General features: G+C 45.0%; 1 protein-coding gene across 1 annotated transcript in view; it reads left to right on the forward strand.

Annotated features, from left to right (window-relative positions):
• Positions 1–18,574, forward strand: part of CDK5 (cyclin dependent kinase 5) — a 256,946-nt gene that overhangs the window by 112,636 nt on the left and 125,736 nt on the right. Inside the window, exons 8-10 of the mRNA XM_069210772.1 lie at positions 287–383; positions 1,337–1,406; positions 1,552–1,612. Of these exons, the coding sequence (XP_069066873.1) occupies positions 287–383; positions 1,337–1,406; positions 1,552–1,612 (228 nt within the window). The remainder of the gene's footprint in view (positions 1–286; positions 384–1,336; positions 1,407–1,551; positions 1,613–18,574) is intronic.

Consider the following 18,574-nt stretch of genomic DNA (forward strand, 5'->3'; position numbering starts at 1 on the left):
CCACTAAAGACCCTCCGACTCCCTTTCAAATGTTTGTGAATTGCCATCTGTACTGTTTGGGGACAGGATCAAAAAAGAATTGGCAAGGTGCTGAAGCCATATATACCTCAGGTGGAGCAAGTTAAAAGACTACTTTATTTTGTTCTTTTAGTTTTTTATGATAATAGTTTTTTTCTTAGAGTTGGACTTGCAATGAGTGTAAAGCCCCAATTGTAAGCAATGGCTTAAATAAATCTGAGTTTTTGGAAAATAGCATAATTCTTCTCTTTTATGTTTTTGTCACTAGGTTGTGACACTTTGGTATCGCCCCCCAGATGTGCTTTTCGGTGCCAAACTCTATTCTACCTCAATAGACATGTGGTCCGCAGGATGTATCTTTGCAGGTAATATATGGATATGGATGTGTAACCTCAGGATAGGAAATTGGTGACAGAGAAGACCTGGGTTAAAGTTGGTTCTTCATAGTCCCTTCCAACACATCAGTGGACCATTTCATCCAATGTTAAGATTCCTTTCTGTTTTGTTGTATGCAAGTGTAGTGTCCTAATACGTAAGACACTAGGTGAAAAAAGTGCTTTGAAATTGTGTGATGACCAGTCATTCATATCTCCTACCCCTGTTTATATCTCTTGGGTTGGCATTAGTCTTCCCTATCTCACATTCCTCCTTAGCAAAATACAATAGAACAAGTATCGGTGAACTATTCAGCAAGTAATGTGTGTCACCTTCGTTTGCAAACATAATTGAGGAATGGTGACATTATATCTTTAGAGTAAGAAGTGTCAGGTGGAATTTGATGTACAAGTCTGGATAGCTCTCAGGTTAATATTTTTGATGAGGTAAGATTTGGGTATTTTCTTTACATCAGCATTTGTCTGCATCTCTGATGGATGGTGATAGTTAGAGCCACAAATGTCGAGTGGTGGAATTCATCTTCCTGGATCGTGGTATTGAGTGCTGCAGTATGAGTGGCAACACTGAGTGCCACCATATTATACCATGGACGGATAGTTGCATGATGGTGCTTTCTACTTTCCTTGTGGGAATTTATTTGTTAAAAGAAATTGGTTTTGTTTGCCAGGGCAAAGGTTCATTCTAATGTAATTCTTCTGAGAAAATGGAGCGGTTTTGCCTTTAAAACATTTTTTTAAATTGGGACACTATGTAGTTGATTCATGGTCAGCAATGTTCTGTCCCAGCAGCTCATACTATTAACGAGTCTCCCCTTTGCATTCATGTTTATGAATTGCTTTATCCAGAGTCCCTTGTCTATCATTTGTCTCTAGGCGGTTGTTAACATTTGTTACCTGACTGTTTACCTGTTTTCTTTGTTTAGAATTGGCAAATGCTGGACGACCACTATTCCCTGGAAATGATGTAGACGACCAACTCAAGAGGATCTTCCGATATCCTTTATAATTATCAGGTTGATTAAGGCCGCTTCACCTTATTATCCTTGAATTCCCAAGTTATTTTCAAACCAAGAATGGAAGGTTTGTGTGAATTTTTTAATATTGAACACATTTATTTATTTTCCATAACTCCTATCACATTGCTGGGGACACCAACAGAAGAGCAATGGCCTTCGATGACTAAACTTCCAGACTACAAGGTGAGGAAAACAGTATTTTCCTGTGGAGAGGTGAACATGCCACCATGTGGTTAAAAAAAGAAATAGAAAATAAATATTTATTGTGCATGTGATTTTTTTTATTTTTTTTTTAAGTAAGCAGCAGAAGAGGACTAACATTCGTCATTGGAAGCACATGGTGCTTGCCCATGACGTTTTGAAAAAAATAGAAAGGCTTTTGAAAACAATTATTTTTCTATAAACAGATTAAGGATCAAAGATTTCCAGAGATATGGGCGTGCCAAGACCGAATACTACTAAAGCTTGAATAATAGGATTGTATGGTCCCTTCAGTATATAGGAAGAATGTTTCTCAACATGACAAATAATAAAATGCGTAGATTCTACTTTGTTAATCCGAGGCAGAAAAGAGAGATCCTCATTAAACATCACTCGAAGATTTCTGAGAACTTGAACTGGCTTTGGTTACAGACTAAGAACATTAACCACCAGTGAGAGGCCCAACAAGAAAGGTAGACACTAATAATGAGCACCTCAATTTTATTAGTTTAGTTTCTGGAATTGCACTGTCATCCAGGTGACCACTGCCTTTGGGCCTTGCAGAAAATTAATCTGTGCTGCATCACCAGATCCATCAAATCTAACGATCAGATGTTTTTCGCCCCGTAGCACATCAAGGACATTAAGTTAACTTGGCTGAAGGGGCCACATATAGATTCAAAAGAGTCAGACTCAAAGACGACTTCTGCAGAACTGCAGGCTTCAAAGGTTTTGCAGCTGACCTGATTTGGAGACAAGTTAATGGATTGACTCGGTTCTGTGAGGAATGAATACATTCATGTGCAAGCCCCCTTATGTCTGCTGCTACAAGACTGTTGATGGAGTGGCAGACAGTGTCAAATGCAGTGGACAAGCCAAGTAAGATGAGGACTGCAATCTTTCCCTGATCCAGTATCATTAGAAAATGTTTTTGTCAACAAGTTATACTTCTCTTCTTTGACGATCTGTCTATCTGGCCTGGGTAGGATTCAGCAAAACGTATTCACTGATAACATTTTGGGAGTTGCATATTAAATCTCTTTTCAGCGGCCTCAGCACAGAATGATAGGAGCAAGATGGGACGAAAGTTTCCTCAAATAAAAGGATCTTGTGAGGGTTTCTTCAAAAGTGATTTGACAGAGGCATATTACCATTCTGATCGAATTATGCCTGATTTAAAAGTAGAATTGACGATCTCCCAAATTAGTGAGGCAACAACTGAGGCTATTTTGTGAAACATACTGTCCAGAAAGGAGTCGTCAGGTGAGCCTGATGTAACCAATTTCAGCTGCTGTAGAATAACTTTAAAAATAGTTTACTGAATTCAGTTAAAGTTTGAACCGGCTTGGGGGTTTAGCCAGCATTAAGTGCTGATGTAGCAATTTTATATAAGTTTATAAATTGTCCGTCTGAAAAATGAAAATAAAGCTCTACACCTATCTTTACAACCACTAACCACTGTTTGAGAACTGCTAAGGCCAGTTTGAGGTTGATGCAAGAGATACAAATGCTCAGTGTTTTCAGTTCTCTTTTAAGGGAAAGAAAGGCTCACGTATGCTTCAAGGTCTGTGTATGGAGGTTCAGAAATGAGATGCATCAATCTTCTTATTTGACCCTTCCCAAATGAATCACCCCCCTCAAACTCGCATCTCAGCTCAGCAGCCTACAAAATGACCATGACAGTGACAGACACCTCCCCCCAACACTCCCGAACCTTTTATCCTTCCCAGGCATTCTACATATACATTTTGTAAAAGGCAGGCTTACCTCATCTTGGTCTCCTTGGACTCTGGACACAAGTTGTAACCAGTGTTCCATTGTGGCTTGCCTGCAACTTGTGCTCTCACATAGAAAGTGGAATCCTTATGGTTCTCTGTGGAGAGTGCCCTTCCACTCTATCCTGGTCTTCATTCACAGTATATTTTCTACCAAGCACATCCTAAAGGTTGCTGTCTCCTGTGACAAGAAGTCGAAGTCAGCCACTCTCTGATTCAGAGATCCACACTTCACTGTATTCTTTCCGTGTGCTATCTCTAGCTCCACCACTCTTTTGATATACTGAAGTTTTGTCCCAAACGTCTTGACCAGAGTTTAGATGTTAAGCACAGTTCAGAACTGAGATCAGCATGGAGCACACAAGATCACAGCTGTGCCATCTCTCTAGATGAAAAATACCCATATTTTTCCTCCATGTGCAAAGAGGCATCTCATTCCTAATTCTAATTCACCTTGTCAAGACCGGAGCAGTTCTGGCCATCTCTCTTTCTTCCTTTTGTCAGATATTTTCAGTTCATTTGGAAACCATTCTAAGTTATTTGGGGTTTGGAGATAGTCTTCTCTCCTGCATTTCTTGGTGATGACACTTAGGAGAATAATAAAGGAGTCTGAGAGATCAATTCTCGACCCTCCTATCTTATTTCATCACCAACACACTTGTGTTTCACTCGATGGTCATTTGAGTGGATGTTCTCTCTTGTGTGTTTCCCACCTTCCTCCCTCTAACAGACACTGACACCCGAAATAAGGAAAAGGCTCTCCTGCCCTTTTACTTGGTTCCCGTTTACCACCCTTGTATGCATGCAAAAACAGCTAACCTCCAAAGTTGCCTTAAGCTGCAACCCGGGGGTCGAGTCATGACGTTCAGGTCCCTGTGGCCTCTCTCCTAGTCACAGATCTGGGTTTCCGCTGGGCTTAGCTCTTTTCTGCTTATCTATATTGGTGGTCTCAGTGTCCAGCTCCTCATTCAACGCCTTCTGTAATCCCCAGCCTCTGATAGTTCCATCGATCTTGTCCTCCCTTTCCGTTAATCTAGCTTCCTCCTTTTCATTTTCAGAACGTTAGCGGTGACACAGCTGGTCCGCCTGAACTTCAGGCTGACTACGCCAATGGTATCCCTGCAGTCTGGGGCACTGCCTCTCTGTTCTGACTTCCCATGGTTGCCATGTTGGAATCCCCATCACAGATTCTCCCCCTCCAGATTGGCTGATCCGGCCAAGAAAAAGCTGTATCCTGGGATAAATAATCCACATGGGGGAAGGGAGAGACCTTTTTGATGATTTACCTTGAAGGAAGGTTTGGAGAGCTAAAAACGACCTCAGGACACGTGGACTGGTGTCTTTATGCCTAGCCAACCATACTAAGGAGGCATGCTCAGTATACAGCAGAAATTGCTGACCTGATAAATAGTATTGCAAGGCACTCTTTTTCAGTTGTCGCATAATGAAGCTCTTTGGGGAGGTTTTCTGCTGATAATACCAACGGGATGTAATTGGTCCTTTTCATCAGGTTGAGACAAAACTGCTCTCAAACCCCTACCAGAGGCATCTGTTCTAATACAACGGGTTTTGAGAAGTCCGGACATGTCAAGGCAAGTCCATCACATAAGAGGTTTTTGAGGTGGTCAAAACATGTCTGGTGCACCGTTTTACAGTTTATTCTTAGAGTTAGGTTGTGTATTTTTCAATAAGTCTTTAAGTGGGGTTGTGAGTTGTGAAAAGTGGGGAATAAAACGTCTGTAATAAGCCACAAGCCCCAGGAGGGATTGTACTGCTTTTTTGCTAAGTGGCTCTGGAATATTCTAGATGGGCTGCACTTTGTCGAGCTGAGGGCCTACTTTGCCACTTTGAATGTTGTAACCCAGGTATTGAGTCAGTAGCTAGAACGCACTTCTTTTGGTTTACTGTGAGACCAGCATCTTTTAGGCAGGAGAGAACAGCTGATAAATGCTGTAAGTGTGAACCCCCAGTAGACGGGGGCCATAGAAGCAAGGAACAAAGCTTCTTTTTTGGATAATTAACAGAGGGAAAAAACAACTAGGCGAAAAAGGCATATCCTGTCGGTAAGTTGACCAGTAAAAGGCCAGCCCATACTGAACTTACATTAGCAAACTTTCCGACAAGCACAGAGCCTTGTAGTGCAATAGAACATCAGCATATACTAACACACCAATCAGGAGCCTGAGGAGGAGGCCAACGACCAAAGAGGGAAGGAAAGGAGTATATTCAGCACTAGCCTTCAGTTAAACTATCCACCTCAGTATTAACGGGAAGCAGGTCACAAGCGACCGATCCAGGGCAGAGAAGGATTATCTATGGTCCCATCAGCAGCCACGCCTACAGAGGCGCATAAACTACTCCTCATTCCACACATTCAGTCAGAGGGGAATTTTGACATCATCGATAAAGGAAACATCTTAAAATTGATAAGGAAAATAAGAGACTTATCCCAGGTCTCGTCGGTAGACCTTCTCTCCGTTGAATTTAAACCCTATCCTCTTGGGAGTGACCGAGAGGCCACACTCAACAATGGACCACGGCAGGCTTAGTGCATCAACTAATTTCATTTTCAAACATTTTTTATTCACGGGGCATTGAACCGCGACAAGTAGACCATCCTAGCTACCCAGGTCTGCTGCGGGCTCCCAGGTACCCACAATAAATCAGTGCTAAGCGGTGCGACAGGAGCAGATACAATCTCATTGGCTATGGGAAATCTAACAGTCGTGAAGCACGATGGTGAAACAAGAATAGGCCACATTCTCTGGGCTTCTAAACAGCTCCAGCCCCCTATACCACAAAAACGTCCCTGACAACAGGGGACCAAGGTGCAGTCAGACCATAGGTCAACATCTGTTCATGGAACCTCCACAGCATTCAGTCATTTTTACATGACCCAGAAATGCGGTATTTTCTCCAGGAGTATGACATCATCCTACTCCAGGAAACCTGGAGTACAGAGCTGATTGCGTTGTCCGGGTACGTTGCTTCACACATTCCAGCAAGGAGCCATAGTAAATATGGTCACGCAAAAGGAGGTCTGGCAACCTTGGTCTCCATGGCTCACATAGGCCATAAAGTCTCAATCGACACAGAGTCAAACTGGATCCAGCCAACCAAGGTCACACTAGGAAGGCCGCAGCACAGCCAATTAGAGTTAATTCTCATAAATGTGTATATTCACCCAAAAAAAATCAAAAGGGGGGAATAGTGGAAACTGTGGGCGAATTCATCAAGATCATACAAAGACAACACCACAAGCCTACACTCATCATCAGTGGCGATTTCAATTTCAATCTGCTGACCTCAAAAGGAGATACCACGAAGAGCCGAATCGCAAGCGTTCATAGTAAACAGCTGGAGCAATTAGGCCTAACATTACTAAACGTAAACAGTGAGAAGGACTCGCCAGCATCCATAACCTTTGAAAGCGGGAAAATAAGCTCAACCATCAATTACACTCTGATTAAAGAAAACTCTGCGGAGCTTTCCAATTAAATGCAGAGCGGAGAGTGACCAATTCCCACAAACACTGGGGTTGGGTTACAAACCCCGAGTTGCTGCAGCCCTCAAAGGACTTAATGAGACCCCCAGCCATGTTTAATCTTAACTGATTAAAATGGTGTGTGAAAGGGATAGAAGCCGTGATGGATGAGGTGTATCACATGGTAGGCTCCATAGAAGAGAGGACAAACCTAGCAGTTATGCAACAAAGGAAGCCTACTCTCAAAGGAGACTGGAATGAAGACTGAGCTGTGATAAGTCGCGGTTTGCTTGCAAAATTCCTGGCCACTTCTAATTCAACCTTCCAGCGATTGGCCTCCGTATCAAAAAGGGATTGAGCCAGTCAGCCCTGGTTTAATGAAGCCTTGCACGCCAGAAATGACAAATTGCACAGCAAACCAGGAAACTTGGGGGAGAGGAAAAAGTATTGTTTGATTGCTGGTCCGCAAAGAAAAGCTTTCATGAACATTCTTACTGTCGGCAAGTTGAATGCCAAACGGCAAGCTCTTCTGGGGGCTGGTGAATGAACTTGCATTAGATAAAAACAGACATCACAGCTTCAGGATCGATCGAACCGCCTAGGAGAGTCACATCAGCAGTCTGTATGGACTGACAAATGGTAGAGAAACACCAGTCAGGCCTCCACCCATAATGAAGGAGGTTCAACCACCCCTGAGCAAGAACCAACGGCCACGTCTCCAGGACAAAGGGAAGCGTTTGGGCATTCCTGAAAATGAAAATCAAGATCAAGTCTGGGAGCCAGAACAATTAGCCGGTCTGATTAGGAAGATGAAGTCCGAAGGGGCCGCTGGACCAAATGGGCTACCAAATGAAATCTTTAAAGGCGATCCAGAATATTGGGCGCAGTATTTCTTGCCACTTTTTAATTCCGTCGCCTACACCAACCGGATCCCAGAATCACGGAGAAGCACCATTATACATACCATATATAAAAGAAGAAACCCCGCCCTGCCTTCAAACTACAGACTGATAGCCCTCACCGATGTGGAAGCCAAGCTATACAGCTCCTGTTTGTTAGAACATCTTCAAACCTGGGCTGACGAAAACAAGCTACTCCCGAGATTTCAAACGAGCTTCAGGGCAGGCATGAGAACGTCATCAAATCTAATTGCGCTTTCCCTTATTGTGTAAAAGGCAAGCCACAGGAAGCTGGGCCTCTACGCGTGTTTCATCGATCTCAAATGAGCCTTCGACCGGGTTCCCAGGGAAAGGTTATGCTCCAAGCTGGCCAAATGGGTTATCCCGTACAACCTGTTAAGGGCCATCATAGATGTTTACACTGACACCTGGGTCCAGGTTAAAATTTGAGATGGTTCAAGATAAACAAACAGAATACCCATAAAATCTGGCCTAAAGCAAGGCTGTGTTCTGGCTCCAACTCTTTAATTTATACCTGGCAGACCTTGCTGGCACGTTAGCACAGATAAACAGTCCCCCCCCCCCCCCCCCCCCCCCCCAGCATTAGGGTTAGGTCCAGAGAAAATCTGGATTTACAATACGCAGTTGATATTTTATTGCGGAGTCATACCCCACAAGGGATGCAACAGAGTTTAACACTTTTATGGACCAGCAAGGCCTAGAAATAAATCTGGGCAGAACAAAACTGATAACGCTCCTTGGGTCAAATTATAAACCATTCAGTTGGTACCTGGGAGCAAAAAAAGTGGAGAGGGTGCAATCGTATAAATATTTAGGAGTCTACTTTGAACCACGCCTGAAATGGAAGTGCCACCTGTTGTCGATCAAGGCAAAGGCCCACTCACTAACACATAGTTAAGAAGCTGGGTTGTCCAAGTTGGTCGCATCTCTTAAAAATCATGTCAGCACAGCTGCTTCCAGCCATTTCTTATGGGACCGAAGGATTGAAGGGTCGGGAGATCCATCCATTAAACAACAGTCAAGTTGAAGCATACAAGCCTGTCTTTAACATTCCGAAAGGTGCCTCCCTGGCCCAGGTTAGATTGGAGATGGGCTTAAAAAAATCAGATTTTTTTGTGACAGGGCGCCTTTCTTAAAGCATCATGGAGGCTACGGTCAGCAGAGAACACCTCCATATTCCACTCCTGTGGCACGAAATGCAGGTGCAGCAACTCTGCAACAGGAAAGGAACCTTGGGGAAGTTAACTAAACCAGGTTATTATTAGCCTGGGAGTGGAAGAAGCATGGAAATGTAGCTTGAGGAAGACCTGAATTTAGTCAATTAGTCAATATCGCTTTCCGCTCCCTCTCGCTCATCACAGACAAGGCTATCTAGCTGAGCACTTTTCTGTTGAAATGAAACATCAATTTTTGCTTTATCGTATGAGATTCGTTGACACCAAAGATGATCGCCCATCCTGGAAAGATCAGTATACTGACCAAAATTGCCACTTATGCGGCTACAATCAGGAATCATGGTTGCATGCCTTTTGCATCTGTCCAGCCTTAGGACCGGAAAGAAGGAAGTTGCTAAAACACGATTTTCTAACCAATATTATCTGCTCCTGAGAACCGGCGGTAATAACTCAAGAGTGAGTCAATTTAATTCTGCTGCAGGAGGGTAAAGTTTTTACAACTGTTCCATAAGAAACTGAATAAGGTGTACTTGGGATAACTGCTATACATGCATAGTGCCATGGACGACAGTTCGCAAGGAAACCGCTCAAATGTCTTATCACGTTTCAGGATTGCAGATTTAAACTTCACCTACTACTTACGAGTATACTGATCACAAATGTTTTTTCTCTTACAACAGGCAGTCTCATTGAAAAAATACAGTGTCCTAGTTGTCAAATTATAAATGCAAGCATATATTTTTCCCATTCTCTCTTGATATCTGTTTATAACCGGTCTAGGATCGTAGATGCAGATACATTAATGACTGTAATGCGATCGACAATGACTTTAAGCAGCCTCAGTTCCAATTGCCCTCAGGCATTTTTAAGCGTTAACTTTTTATTTTTGTAGTATATTTTACATATCAAGGGTTTTTATTAATTAAGCAATAAAGAATCTATCTATCTATAAGTGTAAACGCCAGGAGGAACTAAACACTAAAGTGTTGTCCAGGTATGCCACCGATGCTGTGGGCGTCAGATATTGTCTCTTAGGCGCTGGAAGGTGGCATAAGCCGAAAGGTAGGACTTTAAAAAAATGTAGCCAAAGAGAGTGGAGAAGGCTGATTTTTCTTTGGTATTTACTGTTAAGGGGATTTGCAAATAGCCTTTGGTAAGGTTGAGTGTGGTCATGTAAACTACCTTCCCCAGCTTCTCTATTAGTTTGTTGTAGGAAGCTGGCTCTTTATATAGTCAAACAAAATGAGGTACACTGTGCAAAGACTCCATGCAATCCCCAGATGTATCACAGAGGCATAAATGACAACCCAATCTCTTTTTGGGTAGTGTGGTCAAGCAGTTAGGCATATCAGAAGGTAGTCCTAAGCATGTAAGGCACACACTCCTGCAGAAAGTGAGACACACACTCCATAAAAACATCCGACACCAATTTATAAAAATAACACATACTTTTATATAAACTTTGATAAAAAGATCACCGGGTTCAGGTGAGTACTTTTGAAGTTATTAATTTTTAGAGTGTTTAAAAGCATTTTTGAGGAAGTTGCAATGCAATCCTATGGAGGAAAGCAAAAACGGTGAACCAGGTAGAGTACAGCGACTTAAGGGACCAATGTCCTGGACTTAAGGTCATTTGGGGCAAGGTCCAAGGCTACACAAAACATGTAATCTCTGTGAGCTCTGGTGCTTCCGGGTGCAGAGGTCTGTTACGGCGTCGGGTGTCCTATTCAAGTCTATGGGAATAGGTCCTGTTACAAAGTTGCTGCAGGGATGGACTGCAAGGACACTCCAAGAGGGCTCGACCTTGAGGTCCTCAGGCATGTGGGAACACTATCAGTCCACTCCTCCTCAGGCTGTAGGATGTAGGTGCAGGAGGGGTGTCTTCTGGCGTCCGGTCCGGTACTGGACTTCTCTACAGTTGCAGGGGGACAGTAGAAACACTCTGGAGGCATGGACTGGGGTTCCAGTCTGAGCAAGCCAACAAGTGGGCTCAGGCCGCACAACGTGGGGAGATGTGGGGACACCCTTGGTTCTCTTCTCCTTGGTCCGGAATGGACAGGTGCAGAGGTGTCCTAAGGTGTCATGGTCTTTGTCTCCTGGTCACTCGTGGTTGCGGGGCATCTGCAGAAACAGGCTGCAGATGCCGTTGTGAAGTCCACAGTGGGTGCACTCAAGGTGGGCTTCGTCTCCGAAGGACCTGGGGACCACGCTGACACTGTTGGCTCACTTCATCAGGGGCTAGGCGGCTCTGGTGCAGTGGTGATGTCTGGCATTGGGTTTCTGGCAGTCCTGGTCCTAGCAGTTCTTTCTTGGGGGCCTCTGGATGCAGGGGACCACCTCCTCTACTCCAAGGGAGTTCTTCTTGCCGACTTGTGGAGCACTAGCAGCTTTCTCAATTTCGTGAATGTTGCAGCAGCAGGGCCGGTAAGTTACTTCTCGAGGGTCAGCTGCAGCAGGCAGACTGGCAGAGTTAGCGCCAAGTCTGTTGTGCTTCTTGGTTCCCAGGTTCAGCAGACTTCTTGTCCATTCTTTGTGTGTGTCCTGCAAGGATCCGGTATCAGGGAGTCCCCTAAATACTCAATTTAGGTGGAGTTAAAAGGAATGAAGGGTAGTAGCAATGGGTTACTTACCCTTGAGGTCCTTACACCCCCTAGATGACCACTTCCTGTGGAGAGTGGGCATCACCCTGTCCAGAGCTCCTAAATTCCACCACACAGAAGATGGCAGAATTTCCTAAGTTGTGTCCACTTCAGGCCGGTCACCCTGGGTGTGTTCCCAGACTGGAGGTGTGACATGCCTCCTGCACAGCTAATTGTCCTGCCAGTCCAGGTGCCAGATGGACCTTGGGGCAGGGGGGCTGGCATCTTCCTCTGAGGAAGGCCAAATCTGTATACCAAAATCGGTGGGCTTCTTTGAAGCTCCTGCCTTGGAATGCAGGTCATCCTGTGGGGAGGGGTGTGTAAATTATAAATTTTGGGAGCACCTTGTCATGCAATCTGCAATGGCACTCTGCATATGGTTGGTGATGGGTCCCTCAGAGTGGCACAAGTTGTGCTGCAGCTCTGAGGGGGGCCCTCTTCAGTAACCATGCCCTAGGTATCTGGGGTACCATTTACTAGGGACTTATAGAGGTGCTGAAGGGCCTGGTCACTTGGGGATCAAGTGACCAGGTGTCTTGTTTTGGGGAAGGAACAGTGGCACTGGCGACCTGGTTAGCAGGAAAAAGTGGTGATAGGGGGGTAATGCAACCAGAACCCAGCCCCCTCCACTCTGGGCAATTCTAGGCATGGGGTAGGTGTTGAACTTTGATATGGTGTTTAGCTGTCTAAAGTTTGTGCAGAACCCAAGGTTTCCACCAGGTTTTGGTAACAGGACAACAGGGGAGCACCAGACACTGCGGGAATGTTCTATAATACCATCTTTTAACGTTTTGCCACCTCATCTTCTACTACCTTACGTTGGGCCTCAGGTATTCTGTATGGTCGCAGGTGGACAACCTTGTTGTCCTCTGTAATAATATCATGACTAATCAACAGGTTCTTCCCTGGTTTTGCTCTGAAGACCGAAGTGAACTCCTGCAACACATTTTCCACTTCTGCCTTTTGTTATTGGGTTAGGTTGGGGCCCATTCATGTTTTTTCCATATTTTCCTCATCTTTTATAGGGGCAAAGCAATTTGGAGGGGTTGAGTAGTTGTGACTAAAAAGGCAGGATGTTCAGGAGGGTCATCATCATTTGGTTCTCACCACTGCTTTAGGAGGTTGATATTCTTGTCCCTGTTGACCTTTGTGTGAAACTGAGATCTTAGAGATGACAGGGCTTACCTGTTGAAGGACTTCATAGGATCCTTGCCAACTTGCTAGTAATTTATTGTTGAAGGAGGGAAGTAATACCAATACCTTGTGCCCAATAGAAAGATGTCATAATCTGCTGTATTTATTGTACTCTTTCCTTTCCCATTCTTGTGCTTGTTCTAAGTTTACACATACCTCTTCCTGTAGCTTTTGTACATTCTCTTTCAGAGTAGACTCATCCTCCTCCTCTTCCCATTGTTCAGTGACCATATCAAGCAGGGTGTAGGGCTGTCGACCAGACAAGATCAAAGAGCGAAAATCCAGTGGAGCTCTGTACATGACTGCGTATAGCGAACAGAACCAAAAGAAGTTTATCCAAATCTCTCCCTGTATCCGACACGTTCCTTTAATAGGGTCTTTATGGGACAGGTATATCTCTCCACCACTTCATCTGTTTGTGGGTGATGTACCAAGGTGTGTAGATGGTGTATTCCTAGCACCTTTAAAAATCAGGGACATCAACGCAACATGAATGGGGTGTCGAAGCTGGCTCCTTAGCGAGACTGTTTGTTTAGGTATGACAGCACTTTTGTTTGTAGGCAACTGAGTCACTCGTACAACAAGTCGGAACTGTCGGCCCAAACCTCCCAGCTCACAAGCAGTACCTCACCAAAACTCAGAAAGCAAAGGTGATTCCTGGCAGCCTCACGCATGGACTCTAGATTAGACCTCTCAGGAAAGTAGTGGTGGAACAGTGTAGGAAAGTACCATCTTGCCTGGCATGTTTACCCCCATATTTCACTGTATATATGTTGTTTTAGTATATGTGTCACTGGGACCCTGCCAGGCAGGGCCCCAGTGCTCATACGTATGTGCCCTGTATGATGCCTAACTGTCTCACTGAGGCTCTGCTAACCAGAACCTCAGTGGTTATGCTCTCTCTGCTTTCCAAATTTGTCACTAACAGGCTAGTGACTAAATTTACCAATTCATATTGGCATAATGGTACACCCATATAATTCCCTAGCATATGGTACTGAGGTACCCAGGGTATTGGGGTTCCAGGAGATCCCTATGGGCTGCAGCACTTCTTTTGCCACCCATAGGGAGCTCTGACAATTCTTACACAGGCCTGCCAGTGCAGCCTGAGTGAAATAACGTCCACGTTATTTCACAGCCATTTACCACTGCACTTAAGTAACTTATAAGTCACCTATATGTCTAACCTTCACCTGGTGATGGTTGGGTGAAAAGTTACTTAGTGTGTGGGCACCCTGGCACTAGCCAAGGTGCCCCCACATCGTTCAGGGCAAATTCCCCGGACCTTGTGAGTGCGGGGACACCATTACACGCGTGCACTGTACATAGGTCACTACCTATGTACAGCGTCACAATGGTAACTCCGAACATGGCCATGTAACATGTCTAAGATCATGGAATTGTCACCCCAATGCCATTCTGGCATTGGGGGGGGGACAATTCCATGATCCCCCGGGTCTCTAGCACAGAACCCGGGTACTGCCAAACTGCCTTTCCGGGGTCTCCACTGCAGCTACTGCTGCTGCCAACCCCTCAGACAGGTTTCTGCCCTCCTGGGGTCCAGGCAGCCCTGGCCCAGGAAGGCAGAACAAAGGACTTCCTCTGAGAGAGGGTGTAACACCCTCTCCCTTTGGAAATAGGTGTGAAGACTGGGGAGGAGTAGCCTCTCCCAGCCTCTGGAAATGCTTTGATGGGCACAGATGGTGCCCATCTCTGCATAAGCCAGTCTACACCGGTTCAGGGATCCCCCAGCCCTGCTCTGGTGCGAAACTGGACAAAGGAAAGGGGAGTGACCACTCCCCTGACCTGCACCTCCCAGGGGAGGTGCCCAGAGCTCCTCCAGTGTGTCCCAGACCTCTGCCATCTTGGAAACAGAGGTGTCTGTGGCACACTGGACTGCTCTGAGTGGCCAGTGCCAGCAGGTGACGTCAGAGGATCCTTCTGATAGGCTCTTACCTCTCTTGGTAGCCAAACCTCCTTCCTTGGTAGCCAAACCTCCTTTTCTGGCTATTTAGGGTCTCTGCTTTGGGGATCTCACCAGATAACTAATGCAAGAGCTCATCAGAGTTCCTCTGCATCTCCCTCTTCACCTTCTGCCAAAGGATCGACCGCTGACTGCTCAGGATGCCCACAAAACCGCAACAAAGTAGCAAGACGACTATTAGCAACCTTGTATTGCTTCATCCTGCCGGCTTTCTCGACTGTTTCCATGTGGTGCATGCTCTGGGGGTAGCCTGTCTCCTCTCTGCACCAGGAGCTCTGAAGAAATCTCTGTGGGTCGACGGAATCTTCCCCCTGCAACCGCAGGCAACAAAAGACTGCATCACCGGTCCTTTGGGTCCCCTCTAAGCACAACAAGCATGGTCCCTGGAACTCAGCAACTCTGTCCAAGTGACTCCCACAGTCCAGTGACTCTTCAGTCCAAGTTTGGTGGAGGTAAGTCCTTGCCTCCCCACGCTAGACTGCATTGCTGGGTACCGTGTGATTTGCAGCTGCTCCGGCTCCTGTGCACTCTTCCAGGATTTCCTTCGTGCACAGCCAAGCCTGGGTCCCCGACACTCTAACCTGCAGTACACAACCTTCTGAGTTGTCCTCTGGCGTCGTGGGACTCCCTTTTGTGACTTCGGGTGGACTCTGGTTCACTTTTCTTTTAAGTGCCTGTTCAGGTACTTCTGCGGGTGCTGCCTGCTTCTGTGAGGGCTCCCTACGTTGCTGGGCACCCCCTCTGTCTCCTCATCCAAGTGGCAACATCCTGGTCCCTCCTGGGCCATAGCAGCATCCAAAAACCCTAACCGCGACCCTTGCAGCTAGCAAAGCTTGTTTGTGGTCTATCTGTGTGGGAACACCTCTGCAAGCTTCAGCGCAATGTGGGACATCCATCCTCCAAAGGGGAAGTTCCTAGTCCTCTTCTTTCTTGCAGAACTCCAAGCTTCTGCCAACAGGTGGCAGCTTCCTTGCACCCTCAGCTGGCATTTCCTGGGCTCCTGCCCACTCTCGACACTGTCGCGACTATTGGACTTGGTCCCCTTGTCTTACAGGTACTCAGGTCCGGAAATGCACTGTTGTTGCATTGCTGGTGTTTGTTCTTCCTGCAGAATCCCCCTATCATGACTTCTGTGCTCTCTGTGGGTAGTAGGTGCACTTTACACCTACCTTTCAGGGTCTTGGGGTGGGCTATTTTTCTAACCCTCACTGTTTTCTTACAGTCCCAGCGACCCTCTACAAGCTCACATAGGTTTGGGTTCCATTTGTGGTTCGCATTCCACTTTTGGAGTATATGGTATGTGTTGCCCCTATACCTATGTGCTCCTATTGCAATCTATTGTAACTTTACACTGCTTGCATTACTTTTCTTGCTATTACCTGAATAATTTTGTTTTTTGTATATATATCTTGTGTATATATCTTATCCTCATACTAAGGGTACTCACTGAGATACTTTTGGCATATTGTCATAAAAATAAAGTACCTTTATTTTTAGTACTTCTGTGTATTGTGTTTTCTTATGATATTGTGCATATGACACCAATGGTATAGTAGGAGCTTTACATGTCTCCTAGTTCAGCCTAAGCTGCTTTGCCATAGCTACCTTCTATCAGCCTAAGCTGCTAGAAACACCTCTTCTACACTAATAAGGGATAACTGGACCTGGCACAAGTTGTAAGTACCTCTGGTACCAACTACAAGCCAGGCCAGCCTCCTACAAACAGAAGTTACCCTTTTCTCTCATTAGCAACAAGTCTCATATACACATAGCCAATGAAGGAGATGCAGGAGAGTTTTCAATATATTTATTGAAAACACTGAAATATACAATAAAATGCATGTGCTGCAATGATTAGATGAATAAATAGTAAAAGAAGCAGAATTGTCAAGATGAGAGTTGTGACTATAAAACCCCCCACCATCTTACAATAAACATGAGATATCAAATTCCTAGCAAATAGAACATAATCTCTACCCTAGTGAGGGCTAGGTAAAACAAACCTAATCTGCCAGAACTATGTCCATGAGAAGTGCCCACCAAACCTTGTTACATTTGAATGAGGTCTCTAGGTCAGACTTTGTGGTGACACAAAGGCTGTGTTCTGCAGCAAGGTGACGTACAGCATAGATGGCATGTGGAAGGAACCCCTCTAATGACCTTGTCTGAGTGAGGTGTATTTATCCAGATCATGTAGGATCCCTGAAGCAGGTATGTTCCTAAACAACTGATAATGCTGCGGAGTTGTTGACGGCAATTAGCTAAACAATCCCTGACAGGTGCGCACAATGTTCCTATCACACGTAAGTGGGAAAGGGACATGATGACAATACCTGTGTGTATCACTGATAATGAAGCTAATAATGACACCTTCTCTGAATGGCACTGATAATGAAAACCAAAACATTACCTATAAAATGTAGGACCATGGCGAAAGCTAAAAGAAATAATAAAATGTGTAAAATAAAACAGGGAAAGCTAAGTAGGTAAAATCTCACTAGGTGATGGGGGCACAGGCCTGTAAGCTAAAGGCTAAGCTGACTCCTGTGTCCCAAAGGGAAACTAAAATGGATTCACCAGAGGGGTACCCGGATCTGTTAGGAGTTCTCTAAGAAATCATACTCTGTTAAATAATTCAATCATAGCCTGGGCCACCACCTGTGTAGTCATGCTATTTAAGGGTACTGCCTCCAGATATCTACTGGCATAGTTAGCCAGTGCTAGAATACATTGGTATCCCCCTTGATTATGGGAAAAGAGGTGCTACTAAGTCCATCCCTACTCGGCAAAAGGGTATATCTATTATAGATAGAGTTTGTAAGGGTACTTTGCCTGGCAATGGGGTATTGACCACCTGGCACCTTTTACAACAAGCACAGTATTTTCTAATGTTAGAAAAAAATCAGGCCAGTAAAATCTCCTTAATAAACACTCCTCAGTATTTTCACTGGCATAGTGACCGCCCCCTACTTGGCAATGAGCAAAATGTAGTACTTATTTGCAAAAAGGAAGTGGGACAACCAGTTATAGGTCTGTGTTTAACTACCTTCCTGTAGAGCAAACCTTCTTTAACAACAAAACGTGGTTCTACCTTTTCCCGTCATCTGTGGTCGCTTGAGCTCAAGCCTGCACTAAATTGGGATTCTCCCTCTGTGCTGCACGGAAGCTACGTGGATGGTCCCACATTTTATCTGCAGAGGGAGTGATTAAAACAGGGGTAGCAGAATTCACTAGCATATAGATTTGATTGTTTAAGCGCTTTTCAGATTTAGATCGTTTTGTTCTATTCTTACACACAACTACTTACTCACTAACGTATGGTGTTTCCTGTAAGACCTCAGTGCCCATTGCTTCATACCTAACCTCCATCAACATATGTTTGTGATCTGTCCCAGTGATCATCTCTTCCTCTAAATGGGGTAATACTTCTACCTCCATGTTAACCACACTATCCTTCTATTGTAGCCATACCTGGGCTGTCGGGTATGCTTTATGGTCTCCATGAACGCTGGTGATAGAGACTACACTTGGGGTGTTTCCTTCTGGCAGTATTACCAGACCCTGCCGGCCTATAGAAAAGTGGCATCTGGAATCTACCAAAGCAATAACAGGATGCCTGTTAAGGGTAAACTGTATACGGTAGGTCTGACTGGATTTCCCTTCTATGCCGAGGACTCATCCCTTGGCATACTCCATTTCCATAGGTTCGGGTGCTGCGGATTTTTGTGGACAGAGTCTTGCTATATAATCCCTCTACCCAAATTGTAAACATT

Source organism: Pleurodeles waltl, chromosome 10 (genome assembly GCF_031143425.1).
Source record: "Pleurodeles waltl isolate 20211129_DDA chromosome 10, aPleWal1.hap1.20221129, whole genome shotgun sequence".
NCBI lineage: Eukaryota > Metazoa > Chordata > Amphibia > Caudata > Salamandridae > Pleurodeles > Pleurodeles waltl.